Raw genomic sequence first — 21704 nt, forward strand, 5'->3', positions numbered from 1 at the left:
TTTGCAAACAGTCTATCTGCTAAAGGATTTGTATCCAAAATATGCAAAGCACTCCTACAGCTTAATAAGAAAAGTACAGATTTAGAAAAGGGCAAAGGACTTGAATACACAGTTCTCCCAAGAGACATACAAATGACCAGTAAGCACATAGAAATATTCTCAACGTCACAAGTCACGAGGAAAATAGTGCAGCTGGTCTGGAAAATGGTCTGGCAGCTCCACCAAAGGTGAAAGAGAGTAACCATGTGACCCAGCAATTCCTCTGCTAGGTTTATACCCAAGAGGAATGAAAACATACATGCACACAAACGTTTGAAAACAAATGTTCATGGCAGCATTGTTCACAGTGGGCAAAAATAGAAGCAACCCAAATGTCCATCAGCTGATGAATGGGTGAACCAAATGCGGTCCATCCACATGATGGAATGTTACTCAGCCACAAACAGGCCCGAGGTACTGATGCTAAAACATGAATGAACCTTCAGGACATTATGCCCAGTGAAAGAAGCCAGTCACAAAGAGCCTGCATTGTATGAGTCCTTCTATATGGGGCTTCCAGAACAGGCAAATCTGTGCAGACAGAAAGCAGATTAGAGCTTGATGGGGGTTGGAGGAGGGGACGGTAAGGAGTGACTGCTAATATGTACAGGGCTTCTTTGGGAGTGAGGAAAAGGCAAGATTACATTGTAATGATAGTTGACAACTTTATACCAAGAACCCTGAATTATACACTTTAAGTGTTTTTATTATACAGTCTGTGAATTATATCTCAATAAAGTTTTTGAAAATTTTTTCTCTTTTTAGTATATTCACAGAGTCATCACCACAATCAACTTTAGAACCTTCTCATTACATCAGAATGAGCTCCTGTACCTGTCAGCAGTCACTTTCCACTTCTCACCAATCTTCCTGGCCCTAGATAACCACTCTTTAGTTTTGTCTCAATGAATCTGCCTTTTCCGAGTATTTCATATCTTATATGAATTATGTACTATGTAGTCTTTTTCTTTTAATCTATTTTTGGCTGCATCAGGTCTTATTTACAGCACCAGAGGTCTTTGTTGCAGCGTGCAGGTTTCTCTCTAGCGGTGTCGTGGGAGCCCAGTACTTGCAGTGTGCAGGCTTAGTTGCCACAAGACGTGGGGTCTTAGTTCTCTGAACAGGAATTGAATCCACATCCCCACATCACCTTTCCACATGCATGGAAAGGTGGATTCTTAACCACTGGACCTCCAGGGAAGTCCCTCAATAAAGATGTTTTAAAAACACCCTTTTGCAAAAGCCGGAGAACCCAGCTCAGTGAGGTAGGCGCAAAAAGGGATTCATTCGCTTCTGTACTTGAGTAAGTGGGTAAGTTCAGACAACACCGGCCTTCAGGTACCACCTGATTCGGGGACTAACTCAGGTCCTCAGCCCTTGGGTGAAAGCTCCCAGCATGGGGGCTGAGACTCGGGAAGACTCTTGAGTGCGTCTGTGTGAGCAGAGTGCTGGATTCTGAGCAGCCCTGTGTGCACCGCTGGCTCCAACTGGCACAGAGGGGCTGCGGGAGGCTACATCCACGGGAAAGCAAGGTGGGGGTAGGGAAGGGCTGCAAGAGGGGAGGAGGGGGTCCCCAGACCCCAGAACCTCTGAGTCACTCTATGGTTCTGGGCAAACACTGGCCCACTTTCTTCATGCGTCATCCCCTGAGCGACTCTTCGAGCACCTGCTCTGGACTGACACTGAGTCAGGGTAGAATGTTAGCCCAGCAACCCCGGTCCCTGCCGTCAGTCACGTGGCAGAGAACGCTGGGGAGGAGCAAGCCTGGACCGCGTGGTGCGGGTGCGCAGAGGCCCCAGGGGCTGGGCACCATAGGCGGGGCCACCCACCCTGGCCTTGGAAGTGGTCGGGGGGCCAGGCAGACTTCCTGGGAGAAGGAGTTGCAGAGCAGAGACCTGACAGGATGTGGCAGGAGGGGGAGCAGAATAAGTGAGGGCAGAGCCAGCAGCCCAGGCCAAGGGGACGGAGGAGCCGGGAGGGGAGGAGGTGGACGGAGAGGCAGGCACTGGTCAGGGAGGCCTTGGAAACCAGGTTAGGGACGCTGGGTGTGATCCCAAGGCCAGTGGGCTCTGATGAGGCACTCCCTGACAGGACAGGCATGAACCCACCTGGCCTGGCCCGCATACCTGGTCCACACTGCTTGGGGCTCCCATCCACGACTGTGACTTCACCTCCCCAGCCTCTGAGCCCTTCTACACTGTCTTTGATCCTGGTACATCCCCCACCTACGGCAGCTCAGCCCCTGCCCATGGCCCTCACCCAGACTCCAGGACTTTCATCCTCCCCTTTGATGAACCAGCAGATTTACAAGCCTCTTCAGGCCAATCCTGCAGAACACACACACAACCCCCCCCAACCCTGCTGCCATCTCGCTAATCATCATGGGGACAGACAAATCGGATACAGAGTAGATAAGGGAATGGCAGGAGGAAACCACTAGCTGCCTCGGTCTAATGAGGTCTAATCACCTTCATTAGCCCTGGGAGGCAGAGAAGGAGGAGGGAACAGAGACAAGCGATCTGGCCGGGGGTGGGGAAGCGTTTTCCTGGACGCCTCTCTGCCCCTCCACCCTGACACCCCGCCTGCTGAGCAGGGAGTGTGCGTGAGGCCTCCGTAATCCTCCCACTCCTCTGCCCGTACATAGTCTGTGTCCCCAGTGCCACTGCTGTGACATCAGAGTGTCAAACAAGGTCAAACACAGATCGAAAGCAGCCCCAGCTGACAGCACCTCCGGGCTCCACCGTTCACTTACGTGACAAGCTCTGGTTTAACAAATGTTTAGGGAACGCCCACTGTTCATTCATTCATCGGTTTGTTCATTCATCATTGACTCAAAATGCAACGGTCACACTCCTGGTATGTGCCAGACACCGCGCCAGGCACAGAAAGCAGAGGAGAGGAATCAGATGGGGTCCCACCTTGCAGTGTTCCCCTGCCTGTGAGTGGATGAGACCATGAATTAAGAGATGTGACTTTACAAATAACTACAGGGCAGAGCGACATGTGCTGAAACCAGATGAGCACAAGTGTCAACAAAACTCAGAGGAGATGCACCTGCCTGGCCTGGTTCATGGGGAGGGATGCTGAGTCTTGTGAATGAGGAAGTGTTTCTGGTGCAGAGGTGTGTGCACACGTTACAGAACACATAAACTGGAAAGCAAAAGTAGCTCTTTTAATAGCCCCAAACCGGAAACAACTGACCTGAATGTCTAGTTACGGCAGAATGGAGCGAGTAACATCTGATGTATTTATACAATGGAATATTATACTGTTAAGCAAATGAATGAACCCCAGAGATACACAACCACATGAATGACCCATAGAACTATGTTGGGTAGTCATGTATGGATGCAAGAGTTAAAAAAAAAAAAAAAAAAAAGAACTATGTTGGGTAAAAGAGAGTGCATGTATTAAAAGTTCAGTCACATAAAGTTCCAAAACTAAACTAAACTACAGGACTTAGGAATACACAGACAGAGGTGGTAAGACTATAAAGAAAAAAAAGATAATGATAAACTCGGACTAATGGTTCTGTTTGGGAGAGAAGTTATGATTAAGGGGAGCACACTAGGGGGTTTGAGATGCTGATAATGTTCAATTCCTTCACCTGGGTGGTTGTTCATGGACAATGCTATATAACCATTCATTAAAATGTATGAACATGTAGCTTGACCATAGACGACAACTGGTCTTCCCCAGTGAGGGGATGTTTACACACTCGAGACAGAAAAGTGTGGTCCTTGCAAGCCTGTGCTTTACTGTTTGCTGATTGGGTTCATTTCCATTTTGGGCAACTGATTTGACCTGTCCAGGTCTCAGGTTTCCTCATGTGTAAAATGGGGACAATAATAATCCCAGCCTCATAAAGTTGTCATAGGATTAAATGTGATAGCAAATGTCAAGTGCTTGACACAGAGCCAGGCACACAAATGTAGTAATTAATCCTGGTCACCATAATCATCACCATCACCATCACTATCACTACCATCACCATTGCCACAGCCATCACCATCACCATCACCACAATCATCACCGCCATCACCATCACCAGTATCATCACCATCACCACCATCTCCATTGCCACAATCATCACCATCATCTCCATCACCATCACCACCATCACCATTACCATCATCATCACCACCACTGTCATCAACATCATCACTGCCATCATCACCACATCCTTTCTTTCTCCTTCTCATTAATCCATCCAAATCACTTCTTCCTTATCCTTCTCTTCCTTCTTTATTCTTCCACCTCTCTCTTCTTCATAATTGTCTTTATCTAGAAATGGAAATTACCCAGTGACAGTGATCCCTGGGGTCATAGATAGTTCTAGATCTTTGTAAATAAGGAAGTAAAATGATGCCTGCCATTTTTCAAAGCTCTTTTATTCTCAATTTCAAATCATCTGTCCTATTGACGGAAAACATATCCTAGTTTATTTTATTGAACTATAGTTGACTTACAATGCTGTATGAGTTTCAAATGTGAGCATGGTGATTCAGTTATATGTATACACACGCATATACATATATATATGATGTGATGATACGATGATGTGTATATATGTTATATATATATAGAATATATATTATTTGTATCATATGTATGTGTATGTATATACATTATACAAATAATCTGAAAAAGTATATATATATAATATATATATTATTTTCAGATTATTTTCTCTTTTAGGTTACTATAAAATATCGAGTACAGTGCCCTGTGCTATACGGCAGGTCCTTGCTGGCTATCTATTTTACATATAGTCATGTGTATAAATTAAGCCCGCCCTCCTGATTTATCCCCCCACCCTTTCCCCTTTGGTACCCATAAGTCTGTTTTCTATGTCTGTGGATCTAGTTCTGTCTTGTAAATAAGTTCATTTGTATCTTTTTATAAAAGATTCCACATATAAGTGATATTATATGATATTTGTGTTTCTCTGTATGACTTACTTCACTCAGGATGATAATTTCTAATTCATTTCAGAATGATAATTTCACTCAGGATGATAATTTCATGTTGCTGCAAATGGCAATACCTCATTTTTTATGGCTGAGTAATAGTTCATTGTGTATATATCACATCTTCTTTATCCATGTGAGATAGATAGATATAGATATGAAATATTATTCAGCCATAAAAATGAATGAAATCTTGCCATTTGCAACAACATGGATGGACCTTGAGGGCATTATGCTAAGTGAATTAAGTCAGACAGAGAAAGACAAATATTTCTTTGCAACTACGTGTGGAATCTTCTTTATAAAAGGGGGAAAGAAACTCACAGATACAGGGAACAGATTGGATTGAAGGTTGCAGGGAAGGTGGGTGGGCGGAATGGGTGAAGCAGGTCAAAAGGTACAGACTTTCATGTATAAAACAAGTAAGTCAGGGGGTGTCATGCACAGCATGGCCTCTAGTTAACAACACTGACTGCATATTTGAAAGCTGCTAAGAGTGTAAACCTTAAATGTTATCATCACGAAAAAAAATAATTCTATAACTCTGTGTGGTGATGGATGTTAATTAGACTTATCGTGGTGGTCATTTTGCAGTATGTACAAATATCAAATCATTATGTTGTACACCTGAAACTAGTATAATGTATGTCAGTTATACCTCAAAAAGAAAAAAAGTATGAAAATCTCTAGGTCCATCCATGGTTGCTACAAATGGCATTATCTCATTCATTTTTATGGCTAATTAATATTTCATTGTATGTATACATATATACACCATATTCTTTATCCATGTGAGATAGATGAAATATAGATCATCATATAGATATGATAAAATAATATTCATGTGGCATGAATAACAAGGCATGGTGAAGAAAGCCCTGTGGGTGTGATCTCTGATCCACGTCGCATTTGCTGGAGTAGCTAGTCAGGAGCTAGCGGACCTACTTTCAAAATGGTACGCTTACGGAGCTGTCACCTGGGACTGGCTGTGGGCCAGGAGTCCAGCTGGGCTGAGGGCTGGAGGACCTCTTTCTCTCCCAGTGCTGCTTGGGCTTCCTGACATCATGGAGAGTGGGGTCCAAGCTCTCCAGGATCTCAAGAGCATGAAGCAGAAGCTGTGTTTACGCTGTAACCTTCCAAATCACATTGCGCCCCCTCTGCTACACTCACCAGCCAGCCCACCTCCAGGCAGCAGAAGTATCAGCATTATGTTCTAAGAGAACAGGAAGGAAGGGAGGCAGGCATCTCACAGTGTCAGGTAAACACAGGCACATTCATGAAGTTGCTGTTCAGTCACTCAGTCATGTCCAACTCTTTGCAACCCCATGGACTGCAGCACGCCAGGCTTCCCTGTCCTTCATTATCTCCCGAGTTTGCTCAGACTTATGTCCAATGAGTAGATGATGCCATCCAACCAGCTCATCCTCTGTCACCTGCTTCTCCTCCTGCCTTCAATCTTTCCCAGCATCAGGATCTTTTCCAATGAGTCGACTCTTCACATTAGGTGACCAATGTATTGGAGTTTCAGCTTCAGCATCAGTCCTTCTAATGAATATTCAGGGTTGATTTCCTCAAGGATTGACTGGTTTGATCTTCTTGCTGTCAAGGGACTCTCAAGAGTCTTCTCCAGCACCACAATTTGAAAACATCAGTTCTTCAGTGCTCAGACTTTTTTATGGTCCAACTCTCACATCTGCACATGACTACTGGAAAAACCATAGCTTTGACTACACAGACCTTTGTTGGCAAAGTGATGTCTCTGCTTTTTGATATGTTGCCTAGGTTGGTCATAGCTTTTCTTCCAAGGAGCAAATATCTTAATTTCATGGCTGCAGTCACCATCAGCCGTGATTCATGAAGATGAACCATAAACTGTAGACTGAAGCTCAATTCTCTGAAGGAAACACACAGGCTTCTGTGGAGGTGAAATGGGGCCGTTCTTTAGATAGGGAAACCAAGAAGCCTTTCTGAAGCCAAAACCAGAAAATTTCTTGGTCGCAGGAAGAAGGAGTGGGCAGGGAAATGGTAGCTCTCAATCCTGGAGGCTGGAAAACTGGGCAGCTTGGGCTGGAATCCTGCTCAGTCATTATTTTTCCTTTGGCCAGGCACTTCACAGAGAGAGCTCCTAGCTGGTATTTTTTTGTGTTGTTTTTTTAAATTTAGTATTTATTTATTTATTTGGCTGCATTGGGTCCTAGTTGCAGTATGGGAGATCTTTAGCTGCAGCACGTGGGATCTAGTTCTCTGACCAGGGATGGAACCCGGGCCCCCTGCATTGGGAGTATTGAGTCCTAGCCACTGGATCACCAGAGAAGTCCCCTCGAAGCTGGCCTTTGTGGAAACTGAGTGGGTAAGCCCAGGTCACCTAAGGAGTGCCCTGAGGTCACTACTGTTAGCTGTTCACCCCAGAGCCTGGGGCACAGAGACGTGAAATTCCACATGGGGGTCTGGCTTTTTGTTTCTTCTCCCTGGTCTGTGTTTTGAAATTGCTAGGTGGTACTATGTTTATAACCTTAGAGAGTTTCCTCCAAAATGAAATCAATACTGTCAGCCCTACTTTATGCGAGAATGATTTCCAAATTACACAAAATGAATGCCTCTAATATCTGCATTTCAGGAAAGAAAGTCTGAAACCTAGAGCTAATCTGACCAAACCTGGAGAGGAGGGAGGGGTCCTGGGGGTGTGTGTACTGGAATTGCCTGGGGGAAGGGTATGCATTAGCCAGAAGCAGAAGGTGCTGGCCAGTAATTACTTGGAACCAATCATCATTTCCCAATGAGATCTCAGTTGCAATCCACTGCTTGTGTGAGGAAGGGCCACTGAATCAGCAAAAGACAGCTTGGAAATAAAATGGAAGAAAGTGCAGAGTGTCCAAGAGAAATGGCAATTTTATGTCAGCTATGTTAAGGAGAGCAGGCTGAAGGCTGGGTGTCCCATGTAGAAAGCCATGATCTTCGCTGGGGGCTGGCCTTCTAGTAACATCACGTCCCACATCTTGAGCACCTACCAGGTGCTGCGCACTCAGTTCAGATAAATTCTCACAGTGCTCTGATGAGAACTGTTATTGTGCCCATTTTACAGTTGAGAAAAATGAGCTCAGAGGCTTTAAGGGACTGCCCAGAGCCACACAGCTGCCAGTCCCTGGAGGCAGGATTTCAATCTGAATTGTGAGGAAAGTCTGTAGCCCTTCACAACATTTAATCTTTCATTTACACGGAACAGCCCTGAGATGCTATTTCATATCCATTTAGAGAGACAAAATACAATATAAGCAGACCTAAGCCTGATAACACTGAGTTTCAGCCAGGAAGCAGAGAACCAGAAACCCAGGGCAATGCCGGCTGAAAAGGAAATTGCTCCAGGTGTTCCGGAGGGCTGTTTGGCTACTTTCATTAAGTCTAAGATAAGCTGGGCCCAAGAACTCCACCCCTGGGCATGTAGGACCACCTCCCAGAGGGTACAGGGAGGCACCACCTAGAAGGTGCACCGAATCCCAGTAACTGCAAGTCAGAAAGCAAAACTGAAAACTCCCTAATTGTCCCTCTGCTGGGGGGTGGTGAAGAGGGTACAGCCCTGCAGGCCGATGGCCCTTTAGAGAGGGGGCTTTGGTTATCTCGGGGAGAAAAGAAACTGGACTTGAATTCTAGGAGAAGGAGGAGGAAGAGGGGCTGGTTTTCTCTTAAGAGCCAAAGGTGGGAACACTGCTGGCAGGAGGTGTAACCCCGTACCCCCACGCTCCCGCTGGAAGTGCAGCTCTCCTGGCCCACCTAAACCTCCGCTGCAAGGCCTGCTCCGCTGAGTACCCCCCACCCCCCATCCCCCACTGCAACCAGCCGAGACCCTGTGTAATCTCGCCGCGCAGCACTTGGCTGCTGCCATTTGCCCAACACGTTCCGGAGAGCTGGGAACTCGGGCTCCTGCCTGCGGATTTATGGTCCAGGAAATGCACTTCAAATTGGTCCCAGGATACCCGGATCCAGGAATCAGACACCACTCTTGGGGGTGGGGGGGGGGTGGGAGTATGTGTGGAGAGAGACCTAATTACGCCTGAAAAGCGATTCCACTTTGTTCCCCCAAAGCGCAACGGCTCACTGGATAGAGGGGGGCTACCTGTTGGCCGGGGCGCAGGGGAGGAACGGAATTTGGGTGTCTTTACTTCAAGGTTTGTGCGTAGCTGGACTTTCTCTTAATTTATGGGGAGGGGCCAATGGACAAATACGAGTTTTCTAAGGCGAGCATCCCCCTTCCCCCACATGTGGACCCAAATCGCCTGTAAGGAAAAAGGAAGGATCATTTGTCATAGAGAAAACCACCTGTGGTCCGCCGAGAGCCTCTCCAGTCAAGTCAGGGCCAGGCGTCCCAGACAGGAGTCGGGCGCGAGGGGCTAGGCGCTCGGTGGGCAAGCCGAAATGCGCGGGGCGCCCCTGGCCTGCCCAAGGCCTACGGCGCTCGGCTTCACCTCGCGGCTCCCGGGAAGGGGCAGAGAGCGCCCTGGGTGCTGGGCGCCTTCCCGTTACGCAGTTCCTGTCCCTTTAAACCCAAGTCCCGGGAAAGATGGGGGGAAGGGGGGCGTCTGGGGCGCCGCGGCTGGACCCCTATTTCCAGGCCGATCGAAGCAAGAGGTGACGCCAGGCGGGCGGGGCGCCCCGGGTCCCCGCCTGCGCCACGCGCCCTCAGCCAGGCGGGCCAGCTCCCCTCTCCAGGCCGCGGGTGCGCCGGGGGCGGGGGGCCGGGCGGGGGCGCGCGGGCGGCGGGGTGCGGGGGCGCGCGGGCGGGCGGGGCGCGGGGTGCGGGCGCGCGCCGCGCCTGCCCGAGCGCGCGAGCAGGGCCCAGAGCGCACGCCGCCGCTGCTGCCGCCGCCGCCGCCGCCGCCGCCCGACCCGCCGCATTGCTGCTGCCGCCGCCGCCCGGCCCGGCCCGGCCCGCGGCCCCCAATATGGTGCAGCCGCCCGCGCCGCCGCCCGTGCCGCCGCCGCCCGCGGGCCCCGCCGCCGCCCTCGGGCGCCCGCAGCGCGGCAGCCGCAGGTGGGGGACTGCGCCCCGGGCCTGAGCGCCGCCGTCCCCGCCTGGCCTGCGCGGCCAACCCGGCGGGCTCGCCTCCGAGGGGCACTTGCCGCTGAGGTGGAGCCGTTCGCACCAGCCGCTCCTGCTCCTGCCCCCTCCCTCCCCCTCCCCTCCCCTCCCCTCCCCCGCCCTCCTCCCCTCCGGTCCTGTCTCCAGCGGGAGCGCGAGACGCTGGTCAGGCTCCGCGGCGCAGCTCGAAAATGAATAATCGCCCCCAATTGACTTGAATTCCTCCGAAGCCGACGCCGCGGCCGTCCGCCGCCCGGGATCTGCTCGCTGTGTTTTTTGCTTTCTTCATTCTTCCTTAAAAAAAAAAAAAAAAGCAAAACAAAACCAGCCAGCCAGCCAACCAAGACTCCGGTTTGTTGATCGCCTTTTTTTTTTTCACCGTTTGCGGGATTTGCAAACCGAGTTACATGCATGTCCAGTGGGGGCAGGTTTAATTTTGACGATGGAGGGTCCTACTGTGGAGGCTGGGAGGACGGCAAGGCGCACGGCCATGGCGTCTGCACCGGCCCCAAGGGCCAAGGCGAATACACCGGCTCGTGGAGCCACGGCTTCGAGGTACTGGGCGTCTACACTTGGCCCAGCGGCAACACGTACCAGGGCACTTGGGCGCAGGGCAAGCGCCACGGCATCGGCCTGGAGAGCAAGGGGAAGTGGGTGTACAAGGGCGAGTGGACGCACGGATTTAAGGGGCGCTACGGGGTGCGGGAGTGCACGGGCAACGGGGCCAAGTACGAAGGGACCTGGAGCAACGGGCTGCAGGACGGCTACGGCACGGAGACCTACTCCGATGGAGGTAGGTGCGCCCGGCGCGCGGGGGCTGGCGGAGGAGGGACCTTCTTCTCTCGCTTCTTCTGTTTTATCTCTGGGGAGTCGAGCTTCTCCCTCCAGAGGGCCGTGGGCACCTGGGGCATTTCCTAGGGCTCCCTGGAGGCCACAGCGGCCTTGGCTACAGGTTGCCTCACTGCCTGGTGGGGGACAGCGCCCCTGTGCCAGCGGAAGGGTGTTGGGGGCTTTCTGGGAGCAGTGCCAGGCCCGGGAGCCTCAGAGCTGAGCCGGGTGTTAGTGCATCGTCCAAGAGCAGGCCGGAAAGGCCAGGCTGGGCCCGCGGCCTCCTCTGGGACCCAGCAAGGGCGCAGGGGGCCTGGGAGAGGGCCCCCTCCCCTTGCTGGCCCTGCTCCCTGGGTGTCGGCCTCTGGGAGTCAGGCCCCTGCTCTGCTGCTTGTTTTTCCTGCGGTGCCTCCGGGCCTCCCTTAGTCCTGATCAACCCAAGCCAATGGAAAGAGAGCGGCTGGGAGAGCTAGAGGCGGGGGACGCGAACCTAAACCATCACAACAAGGCAATAAACTTCTAGGTGGTTGGACGCAGGGCTAGCGCTGTTGGAGCAGGCTGCTGGCGGGAGGGAGGGAGGGAGGCCCATCTGTTTAGCGCGAGCCCAGGAATCTCGCCTTTCAGTGGCTGAATCATTTTCACCATTAGTTTAGGGATGCTCTGTGCCTTCATTCTAAGATGCCGCCACATTCCCGGCTGAGCCGGCGCCGGAAGCCAGCGTGCTGCCCGCCCTCCGCGGCTCTAAGATGGTTTCTGTTCAGGGAGCCCTGGCTGTCCCCCATCGCTGTCCCAGACACTCCAATGTCCACTCCTCGAGGCATCTGAGAGGTGTGGGGCACTTCTGTTCCTGGAAGCCAGACCCCAAGCAAGCCTGCTCCCCAGAGGCCCCCTCCCCCCTCTGGGAGCTTATCCTGATGAGTGGCTCCCTCTTGGCGGCTGGCTGATTTTTCAGGCTTGGATGCCTGGGAAAGGAGTGGGGACTGGAGGGGACTTGTGTGCTTCTGCTGGGCACAAGAGTCACAGACGTCCATGCGGTCCCTGCTTGCTGTCTGAGGCTCCTGAAGCTTGTGCTGAACACCTGCTCCCCGGCCACATCCAGGAGTGTCAGAGGGCTGGAGAGTAATTATTATTTTGGCTTATGCAACTGAGAGGCAGGGTTCGTTATTCCTCCAAGGGGAGGAGGCGTGGGGGGCAGTTAATTATATAACGCTCCTGCCTGTCAAAGCCATGGCGCCCCGTCCCAGGCGGCCTCTTCTGTGCTGTTGTTGTTTTCCTGGAGTGGGTTGGAGAGCTTCCTTGACCCTGGGGTGCTGGGGCCAGGCCGAACAGACAGCCCTCCCTGGGTTCTAGGCCGTGGGCGTGTGTGTGTGTGTGTGTGTGTGCAGGCACTGTGAGGCCCAGGCAGCAGATGTGGGTGGCTGAGGTGGGCGGCCGAGCAGCCTGGCGCTCCCAGCTGGGCACTTTGGGAGCCCAGGGCAGCCGTCACCCGCGGCTCCGGTCTGGCTGCTCTGCAGATCCGTCCCTCTGGAGGTTCTGCCAGCTGTGTCTGTGCCTGGAGACTGGAGTCTGGGAGGAGAGGGGCTGGGCCGGTCCCCCGTGGGACTCGGCAGGGTGTCTGCGAGGGAGGTCCAGCACCCTGGCCAGCGCCCCCCTTCCCCAGAGATCTTCAGTGGCCCATGAAATTCTAGCCTCTGTTCATCAGACACCTCCCGAGTGCCTACTATGAGCAGGTGCTCGGGGCCCTGGGAAGACGGCAGATGGAAATCTGTGCCCTCACGGAGCTTCCATTTTAGAGGGAAGGGTGGTGGTTTCACTGGGAGGAGAGGGTCGGATTCTGTGGGGCCACGAATGTAGGATGGGCTGCGTTGTTGGGAGAAGCGCCGCTTTCATTGGGTGGATATCCTTGGGTCTCCATCGGCTACCAACCAGCTCCACCGTGTCCACCCCCTAAAACGCCTTCCTCCACATCGTTTTGCTTGAGTCTCACAGGTTGCAGTGGAGGGAGTCATGTCCACCACCTCCCGAGCCAAGGAGGCCCCAGAGCGCATGGGACAGGACCGAGCCCCCAGCCTTTGGTGGTAGAGGCGAGGGTTTGAACCCCTAGTCTGTTCAGGGTGGGACCCCCCCTTTCCTCACTCACATCCCATCACCTGTGTGCCAACTGAGGCGGGCACATGGATGCGGGGTGCCAGGCCGACTTGCTACCTTTTGGTTGGCGACAAGGCAGGACAGAAAGTCGAGCTGACCTTTGTGGCCTGGAATAATCAGGGGCCACTGGAACCCAGTCCCCACCCCTCACCAGGAAGGGGGTGGCTGTTGACAATGTTCGCCCTCAAGCAGCGCGCGGGGCGAGCAGGGTTGACGTGATGTTTCATAATCCACCAGAACTGAGCGGTGGTCTCCACGCCTGCTCCCAAGTCAACTGGTGGGCGGCGTGGGTCATGCCTGGAGAGGCCCAGCAGAGCCTTAACGAGCTCACGGTCCTGCTTCCAACCCTGCTTTCCTCTGCACATGGGATAGGGATGTGGGGCAGGCAGCTGCCCAGCTCCCAGTGCTGACTTGGGGAAAACGGTGATTTTCATGAATAATGCACCAACGGCAAATGTATTCTACATTTAGCTGGAATTGGTATGGAATCCATTTCAACTGGGGACACTTCTGCCAACTCCTCCTCCTCCAGGTTCATCCTCCCCCAGGCACAAGGCCGGCATTGCTCACTCAACCGAGCTGAGTGGCTTCCACTGGCTGGCTGGTGACCCTGAAGAGACAGTGAGGCCTGGGGCACAGGGGTGGCAGGAGCGCACGCGGTGGGGTCGACACCCGTTGGGCTTGAATCCCGGTTGTGCCTTTGCTCTCCTCTGTGACCTTGGGGCGGGCTGCCTAACGTCTCTGAGCTTCTGTTTCTGAAGCCGTACAAAGGGCCGATAGCAACAACTGTGGAGTGGGCGGGGCTTAATTGAGGTGGTGTACATGGCAGCACCAGGAATAGAGTAAGCACTCATTATTATTTAGCACCGTTTTATTATTAGAGTTCACATGTAATGACTGTCACTTACAATGATCGTTATTAGAACCAACAGCCAGACATGATGATAATGATCATGAAGATGTTGATAAATGGCCGTGCTCAACACTTACTGTGTGCCGGGCGTGTGGCGAGTGTCTGCATGACTACAGCACTCAGTCCCTGTTCGTTTCCGGGCTTGGTTTTCTCCTTCTTCTCATCTCCCACTTTGGGAAGCAGAGGCTCAGAGGAGCCAGGTGACTTGGCTGCTGCGCGCTGGGCAGCCCCTGGAATCACACTCAGGGCGGCGGTTCTGAAGCTCTTGCTTCTGTGCGGAACACCTCTCTCTGAACTCCCTTGTGCAAAACCCCATCCTTGTTCTGCCTCTCCCTCCACACCCTCCTTCTCCTCTGGGTGCGGCAGATGGGTTGCAGGCAGGTGCACATGGCCAGACGCCCCACCGGGGCCCTCTTCTCCACTTGACGGACCCCTGCTTTGCTGCACAGGTAAATATTTCCTGTCGGGTGCCGTGTGCATAGGATCCCTCGGACCAAAAGTTACCCCCCGCAAATAAAACCCTCCCACAGCCCGAAAGATGTGAGTCATTGCACACACCCGGCCGCTCCCCCTCACATACAGATTCCGTTCACTGGCCCAGATCCCTCGGCCCACACGAATCACACACGCCCACAGTCAAAATTCAGATCCCCCTGCGCCTGCGTGCACTCACACAGTACACCTGTCACCCGGAGATGGTTTCTACCCTGTCCCCCAAAACACAGCCACGTGTGCCCTCCAGCTCTGTTCGCTTGCCAGGTACTCCAGGGCCCCCCACCTCCACTCCTCCCGAGAAGCAGCTCTTCCCATAAAGAGAGGGTGACAGCCACAGAGCAGGGCTCAGGTCCATACGGTTCTGCAGCTTTGTTTCCACTTTAAATACACATTTAGGCAGTCAGCACCCCCTCTTTAAGTGGGGGAAACCCTCTTCAAAATAAATTACCATTGGTGCTTGGAATATGTGAAAAGTGAACTTTTTTTTTTAAATCCAAATGCTTAATTTAGGAGGAAGCAGGTCCATGGACAGGAATATTGCGCCAGTAGGAACTCATTTCAGAAACGAAAGGCAATTGGAGATGAAAGTGCATCTTCAGAGAGTCTTTCAGCCCCTTTGGGGAGGGAGAAGGCTCCGTGAGGTGAAAGGAGAAGGGAAAGCAAATAACTAGTTCTTTGTTGCCAATTATAGCTGAGAGACGAGTGTTACTGAAAAGTCCCCTCACCCAGCACAGCCCTGGAGCAATTTGACGGGCTTTATATTAGGAAGCCTAACTGAGCTGGTGAGGATCAACACCCTCCGAAAATAGCCATCCACCGGGTAGCTAGTGAGTAGCCCTCACTGACACTAACAGTTCATGCAACGAACCCGAGGACAGGGCACTGTGGGTCCATCTTCTGAGGATGCCTATGGAGAGAGGAAGCCCCCCCGGAAAAGGTGGTGATGGTGGCAAGAGGGCAGGGCCAGGAGCGTCTGCCATTTTTCCTCAGGACTTTCTCTTCCTCATTTTCTGCCAGGCCTCCACAGCTCTAAAGACAGCTAGCTATCAACCTGAGCTGATAAGCCTGTATAAAACATTCCTCAGGTCCTTTAATGTCAGCACGATATTAGATTTGTGAGCCCTGGAAGGACGGGTGATGTTTGAATTTTCCGCAGCGATTCGTCCCCTTTTGGATCAACTGCTCCCCAATTTGTAGTTTCCTGGCTTGGAAAAGGGCATGTGGTTGATGAAAGTGGTGCTGTGTGGGGTCCTGGCTTTGCCAAACAGGCCCTGTGGACTAGAGCGAGGGGCCGGCTCGCCCATTGTTCCAGAGACGGGAGAGGCCCGTTCAGCACCTTGGAGAGCGCTCCCCTGTTCTGCCTGGGCTGCTGGGAGACTGCCTTGCTCTGACTCCCTCTGGGCACTTCGTCCACTAAGACCTTGTCTACTGGCCAGTTGAATGCCTTCTCGGTGTCTCCTGGTGAGCCAAGGGGGCATTTCACAGCTAGGGTGGGCAGGGTTGGGATGGGGTCCTTTAGTAGAACTCATGCAAATAAAACCCGAGGTTTACTTCTGCCTTGGGTTGTGTGTGCTCAGTTCCCATGTGGTGTACAAGGATTACAAGTGCGCACCAGGGACTTCCCTGGTCGTCCAGTGGTTAAGACTTCCACTGCAGGGAGTGTGGGTTCAATCCCTGGTCAGGGAACTAAGACCCCACGTGCCATGTGGCACGGCCAAATAAAGAGAAAAAGTGTACCGCAGGAAGTGCACGCATGGGAGCAAAGGAAGGATTTTGTCTGTTGCAGACAATGAAGATGGTCTTGCCTCCGTTCTGTTTAAATCAGCATCAATGGATTAGTCATCTGAACCAACTCTGCCAAATCTGCATGTGGTCATTTGAATTTAAATTTTAATTAATTGCAATTAAATGAAATTTAGAAACTCAGTGCCTCTGCCATGCTAGCTGCATTCCACACGCTCAAATGCTGCTTGTGACTTGAGGCCACCACCTTGGACAGTGCAGAGACAGAACATTTCTGTCATCACAGAAAGTGTTCTTGTACAGCACCAGTGTGGAGCATAAGAGTCATGCAGGAAGGGATGTGTGTCCCATCACTAAAGTAGTGCCCACATACAGTGGTCACCCAGTAGATATGTGTGGGATGAATCCATTGGGCAAATGAAGCAGTATTTGGTAATTTCATTCACTGTCATCATTTCACACATCCATCCTGTTGCAAGAACTTAGAGTTGGATGTAGACAGTTAAAGGGAAATTTTAAAACCCTCCAAAGCATTGCTGTTAAAATTCCCTGATTGGTTTGGTTTTGTTATCAGCTCTGTTGTTGCTCATAGACCTGCCAGCGTTTTACATGACTAAGGTGGATGGTGTTGAATACAGTGAATAATAGAGAAGATGTTCTAATGCTGTGAGGCAGTCATGGCCAGGAGACACTGTTGGAACACTGTCTAATGAGCAGCATTCATTGTAAAGTGCTAGGCAAGGGACTTTCCTGGTGGTCCAGGAAAGCCTGGACCCTGGTTGGAGAAATAAGATCCCATGTACCATGGGGCAATGAAGCCCATGTGCTGCACCTACTGAGCTCACGCACTCTGGAGCCCACGCGCCACAACCAGAGAAGCCTGCATGCCACAACAGAGAGCCTATGTGCTACAACTGAGACCCAGTGCAGCCAAATAAATAAATATTTTTTTAAGTGCTAGGAAACACAAGCAGAAAAATAAGTACTCTTTCATCTGTCCACTTTCTAATGGTCCCTTTTCCTCAGCTTGATTCGTTCAGTAATTGAGCAACATTTACCAAGTTCCTACTATGCTCACAGCGTAAAGACTGAAACCTCACTTTCAGTGGGTCCACCTGGCAATATCTGCTGCACCCGACTCTGTGTCTTTGTCCCTTTGGGCTGCTGCAGCAGAAAACCTTAGACTGGGTTGGGGATGGGGAGGTTATAAACAACAGCATTCATTTCTCATGCTTCCGGAGGCCGAGATGTCCCAGATCAGGGTGCTGGCAGATTCAGTGTTTGGTGAGGACCTTCTGAGTTGCAGACCACCAGCTTCTCTGTGTCCTCACTTGGGGGGAAGGACAGAGGAGTTCTGTAGGGTCTCCTTCATAAGGGCACCAATCCCATCGTGATGGGCCCCATCCTCATGACCTCATCACCTCCCAAAGCCCATAGGGTTCTGGAGGGACACGACCATAGTCCATAGCACTATGTACACAGTACATAGTTTGCAGTAACATAGGCTGTTGGAAAAGAAATAAGCAAATAAAATCTAAAACGCAAGAAACAGCATGACATGACTTTTACAGAAGAATGTGTAGTCTGGGTGCAAAACTATAATGTGTAAAATAATTAGGAGTTTCTCAGGCCAGACTTTGAGCATCTCAAAAGGAAATGGCACAGGTGAGGGTTCTGTGAAGGGAAGGAAGAGGCATGTCTGTCCTTACGTGAGCCCCAGAGGCATCCTCGGAGGGGCACCTGAGCCGAGTCTGAATGACAGTGGGCAGTGTGGTCATTACCCCAGGACTGAAGTTGCTGGCCTTGAAGGAGGCTTGTCCTCAGCCTTGGTTTTCTCATCTCCATGATGAAAGTGTTATTCACTTCAGTCGTGTCCGGCTCTTTGCAATCCCATGGACTGTAGCCCACCAGGCTCCTCTGTCCATGGGATTCTCCAGGCAAGAACACTGGAGTGTGTTGCCATTACCTTCTCCAGGGGATCTTTCCAACCCAGGGATCAAACTCAGATCTCCTGCATTGAAGGCAGTTTCTTTACCATTTGAGCTACCATAACAATTTTTTCCATATGTGTCACCTCACAAATTCCCAGGAATGTCAAAGGTATTGATTTGGACACAGGGAGGGCTCCCTGGTGCTTTTGGAGACCTCCGACCAAATCAAGTGTCAGTCTTGCTGATGGTGCTGGCCTGCCATTGTCTGTTACCCCAGGTCAGTGCATCCACCACCTGATTGTGTCACCTTGGAGGTGTGTTAAACTAGATTGCTGGCCCCCTGTTAAAATAGGCTGCTGACCTCCTGGGTCTGAGAGGTAGCCCCAGGAATTTACATTTCTTATATGTTTCAGTTGGTGCTGATGCTACTGATCCGAGGACCCCACCTGTAGAACCACGGTGCTGGGCAGCCCTTCTCATTCCCAGCCGCACAGTATCTCCACCAAGGATGGTGTCCAGGGGGATGGTTAGAAATGCAGAGTCTGAGGTCCTCCCCCCCGCCCCGTAGACCTGCAGGGTTGGAATCCTCGTGCTTGCAAGATGCCTGGGAAGTTCACATGTGGGCAGCTCCATTGGAGTTCCTACCTTGGTTGCATGCAGAGTCATCTGAGCACTATGAAAAATTCTTGGTGATTGGCCCCACCCAGAGATGCTGACGGGGTGGTCTGGGTGTGGCCTGGGTGTTTGAGTCCTTTTTCAAGCTGCCCAGGTGATTCTCACATGTGGCTTGGTCAATGTCCTTGCATCCAGAGCAGCCTCAGCCACACGTTGGGATCACTGGGATGGTTTGAGGGAGGGATGTGTTTGGGCTCCATGCGGCACCTCTGCAGCCAGGATCTCGGACAGTGGTATCTAGCTTGGGTGTGTGACGAAGGAGGCAGGGCTGAGAGTCACCACTCTGGACAGAGTTTTTTAAACTCTGGGTCACATGGCTCATGAAAATGAAATAGACTAGCCTTCCCTAGTGTCACATCCATGCGGGTAAGCGATGTTTCACTTCTGCCCCGTCGCCAGTGGCCTCCTTCTCTGTGTCTGTGTCTCCCCTTTGTTTCTTGGAAGGATGCCTCTCATTAGATTTAAGGCTCAGCCAAAATCCAGGGTGATCTCATCTCAAGGACTTTAAGTTCACTGCATCTGCAGAGCCCCTTTTTCTAAATAAGAGCACACAGGGGACTTCCCTGATGGTGCATTGGTTAAGACTCTGCACTTCTACTGCAGAGGGCATGTGGGGCTCCCTGGTTGGGGAACTGATATCCCACATGCTACCTGGCCCAGCCAAAAATAAAGAAAGATGGTTAAATAAGGGCACATTCCCAGGTATCAGGGTTTAGGACTTGGACATCTCTTTTGGGGGACATCAACCCACTGCAATGTCATACCAGTTTTGGTTTGAAAGAGCTCCAAGGTGAATATGTGTTAACTGGAATCCTGAAGCCAGGAGATTCCTTTGGAGCAAGGATACTCACTGTCTTAACATCCACTTAGCATCCTTTACGTCCAAGGACTGAGCTGTACGCTTACCACAGGTGTTATTTCTTTTAGTCCTTTGTTGTTGTTCAGTCACTAACTCATGTCCGACTCTTTGCAACCCCATGTACGGCAGCACGCCAGGCTTCCCTATCCCTTCACTATCTCTTGGAGTTTGCTCAAACTCATGTTGATTGAGTCAGTGATGCCATCCAACCATCTCATCCTCTCTCATCCCCTTGTCCTTCTGTCCTCAGTCTTTCCCAGCATCAGGGTCTTTTCAAGTGAGTCAGCTCTTTCCATCAGGTAGCCAAAGTATTGGAGCTTCAGCTTCAGCATCATTCCTTGAATGATGAATATTTGGGGTTGATGTCCTTTAGGATTGACTTATTTGATCTCCTTGCAGTCCAAGGGACTCTCAACAGTCTTCTCTAGCACCACAGTTCGCAAGCATCAGTTGTAGCCCTTAAATCAGTGGTTTGAGGTAAGGTGGACATGCTCAGTCGCTTCAGTTGTGTCCGACTTTTTGCAACCCCATGGACTGTAGCCCGCCAGGCTCCTCTGTCCATGGGATTCTTCAGGCAGGAATACTGGTGTGGGTTGCCATTTCCTTCTCCAGGGAATCTTCCCAACCCAGGGACCAAACTCGCGTCTCCTGCATTGCAGGTGGATTCTTTACCACTGAGCCACCAGGGAAGCCCTTGGGGTAAGGCATGGGGTCTCATTTATGGGATGAGAAAGTGAAGTGTGCACGTCCTGTGGCTTTAGGAGGTTGCATGACTGTTGGGTTGTGGGCTCAGCTGGCCCAGAGCTGTCCGCAGTCCCAAGTGATGGTGTTCCCCAATGGAGCCATCATTTCATCCCCATCCTTACAGCTGAGGAAGCTAGGGCCAGAAGAGCCCACATCTCACCGTGAGGCAGAGGCCAGAGAGGGTGACACTATCTTTTGAGTCTGGACCTCCAGTGGGCCTTCGTCCACATTCATAAATGCGTGGGTTCTCCCAGGCCCTCTGAGAGCTGTGGCCCTCTCCCAGGGGCAGGCAAGTCCTGTGACATTTTGTGGGCATCTCTAGGGGTTGCAGACTCCCTGAGGCCTCTCCACAGACCCCAGATGAGAACCCCGCCATTCTCCACAGGTGTCCATACACACCGAGATTTCACAGCCAGTGGGAAGTGGACAGAGGACCTGTGGACTCCTACAGGCCTGAGTCTGAGGCAAAGGGCAGGAGTGGGTAATGGGCCTCCCCTGCCCCTCCGTCCCTCCTCTCCTCTCAGGATGCTCCTCTCCAGGGGCCCACAGCCCGAGGCTTCTCCCAGAGGACTCCAGGGTCCACACTTGCAGCCAGCACCTGACGCCCTGACCTTCCTCCCATCCTGCTCCCCACAGCTACCCTCTGTCAGCTACCGTCTCTCCCGTGCCTGGTGAGTGTTTGGCCTTTTGAGCTGGGAGTGACCTGGCCTCCTTCTTCCTTTTTTTTTTGAATTTTGGCTGCATTGAGACTTCCCTGCCATGTGCGGCTTCTTCATTGCAGTGCGGACCCAGTAGTTGGGGCGTGCAAGCTTAGTTGCCCCTTAGCATGTAGGATCTTAGTTCCCCGACCAGGGATTGAACCCTGCATTGGAAGCGCAGTTTCTTAACCACCAAACCACTAGGGAAGTCCCTGCCCAAGCTTCTTCCCTGTGGTCCCCTTGTGAGATAAGCATGACCCCTCCATTTTACAGAAGGGGGGTGGGCCTGAGGCTCAGGGGGTAGGGGAGATGGGAAATGCTGAAACAGGGACTGAACTACTTTGTGGTCTGACCGGGGCCGCCTGGACAGGCTCCCAGAGGAGAGCCAGGGGCCTGCAGTGGGGCCGCCTGATGTGGGTGGTCATGAGCACCACGCTGAGAAGACCTGTCCCCCTACCCCAGCGGGTCTCTGCATCAGGGCTAAGGACGGCGAATGGGGACGGGGTGTTTCCGTGGGGGCTGGGCAGCACCTGCACTGTGGGGAGTCCTGGAGGGGTTTTCAGTGGGAGGGTTTCAGGGACTAAGGG

At 51.9% G+C, this 21704-nt stretch overlaps 1 protein-coding gene across 1 annotated transcript in view; it reads left to right on the forward strand.

Moving 5' to 3' along the window:
- Nucleotides 1–9984: 9984 nt before the first annotated feature.
- JPH3 (junctophilin 3) overlaps nucleotides 9985–21704 on the forward strand; it is a 76398-nt gene continuing 64678 nt past the window's right edge. The window contains exon 1 of the mRNA XM_043898247.1: nucleotides 9985–10876. Coding sequence (XP_043754182.1) covers nucleotides 10495–10876 — 382 coding nt within the window. The 5' untranslated portion in view covers nucleotides 9985–10494. The remainder of the gene's footprint in view (nucleotides 10877–21704) is intronic.

Source organism: Cervus elaphus, chromosome 4 (assembly GCF_910594005.1).
Source record: "Cervus elaphus chromosome 4, mCerEla1.1, whole genome shotgun sequence".
Taxonomy (NCBI): Eukaryota; Metazoa; Chordata; class Mammalia; order Artiodactyla; family Cervidae; genus Cervus; species Cervus elaphus.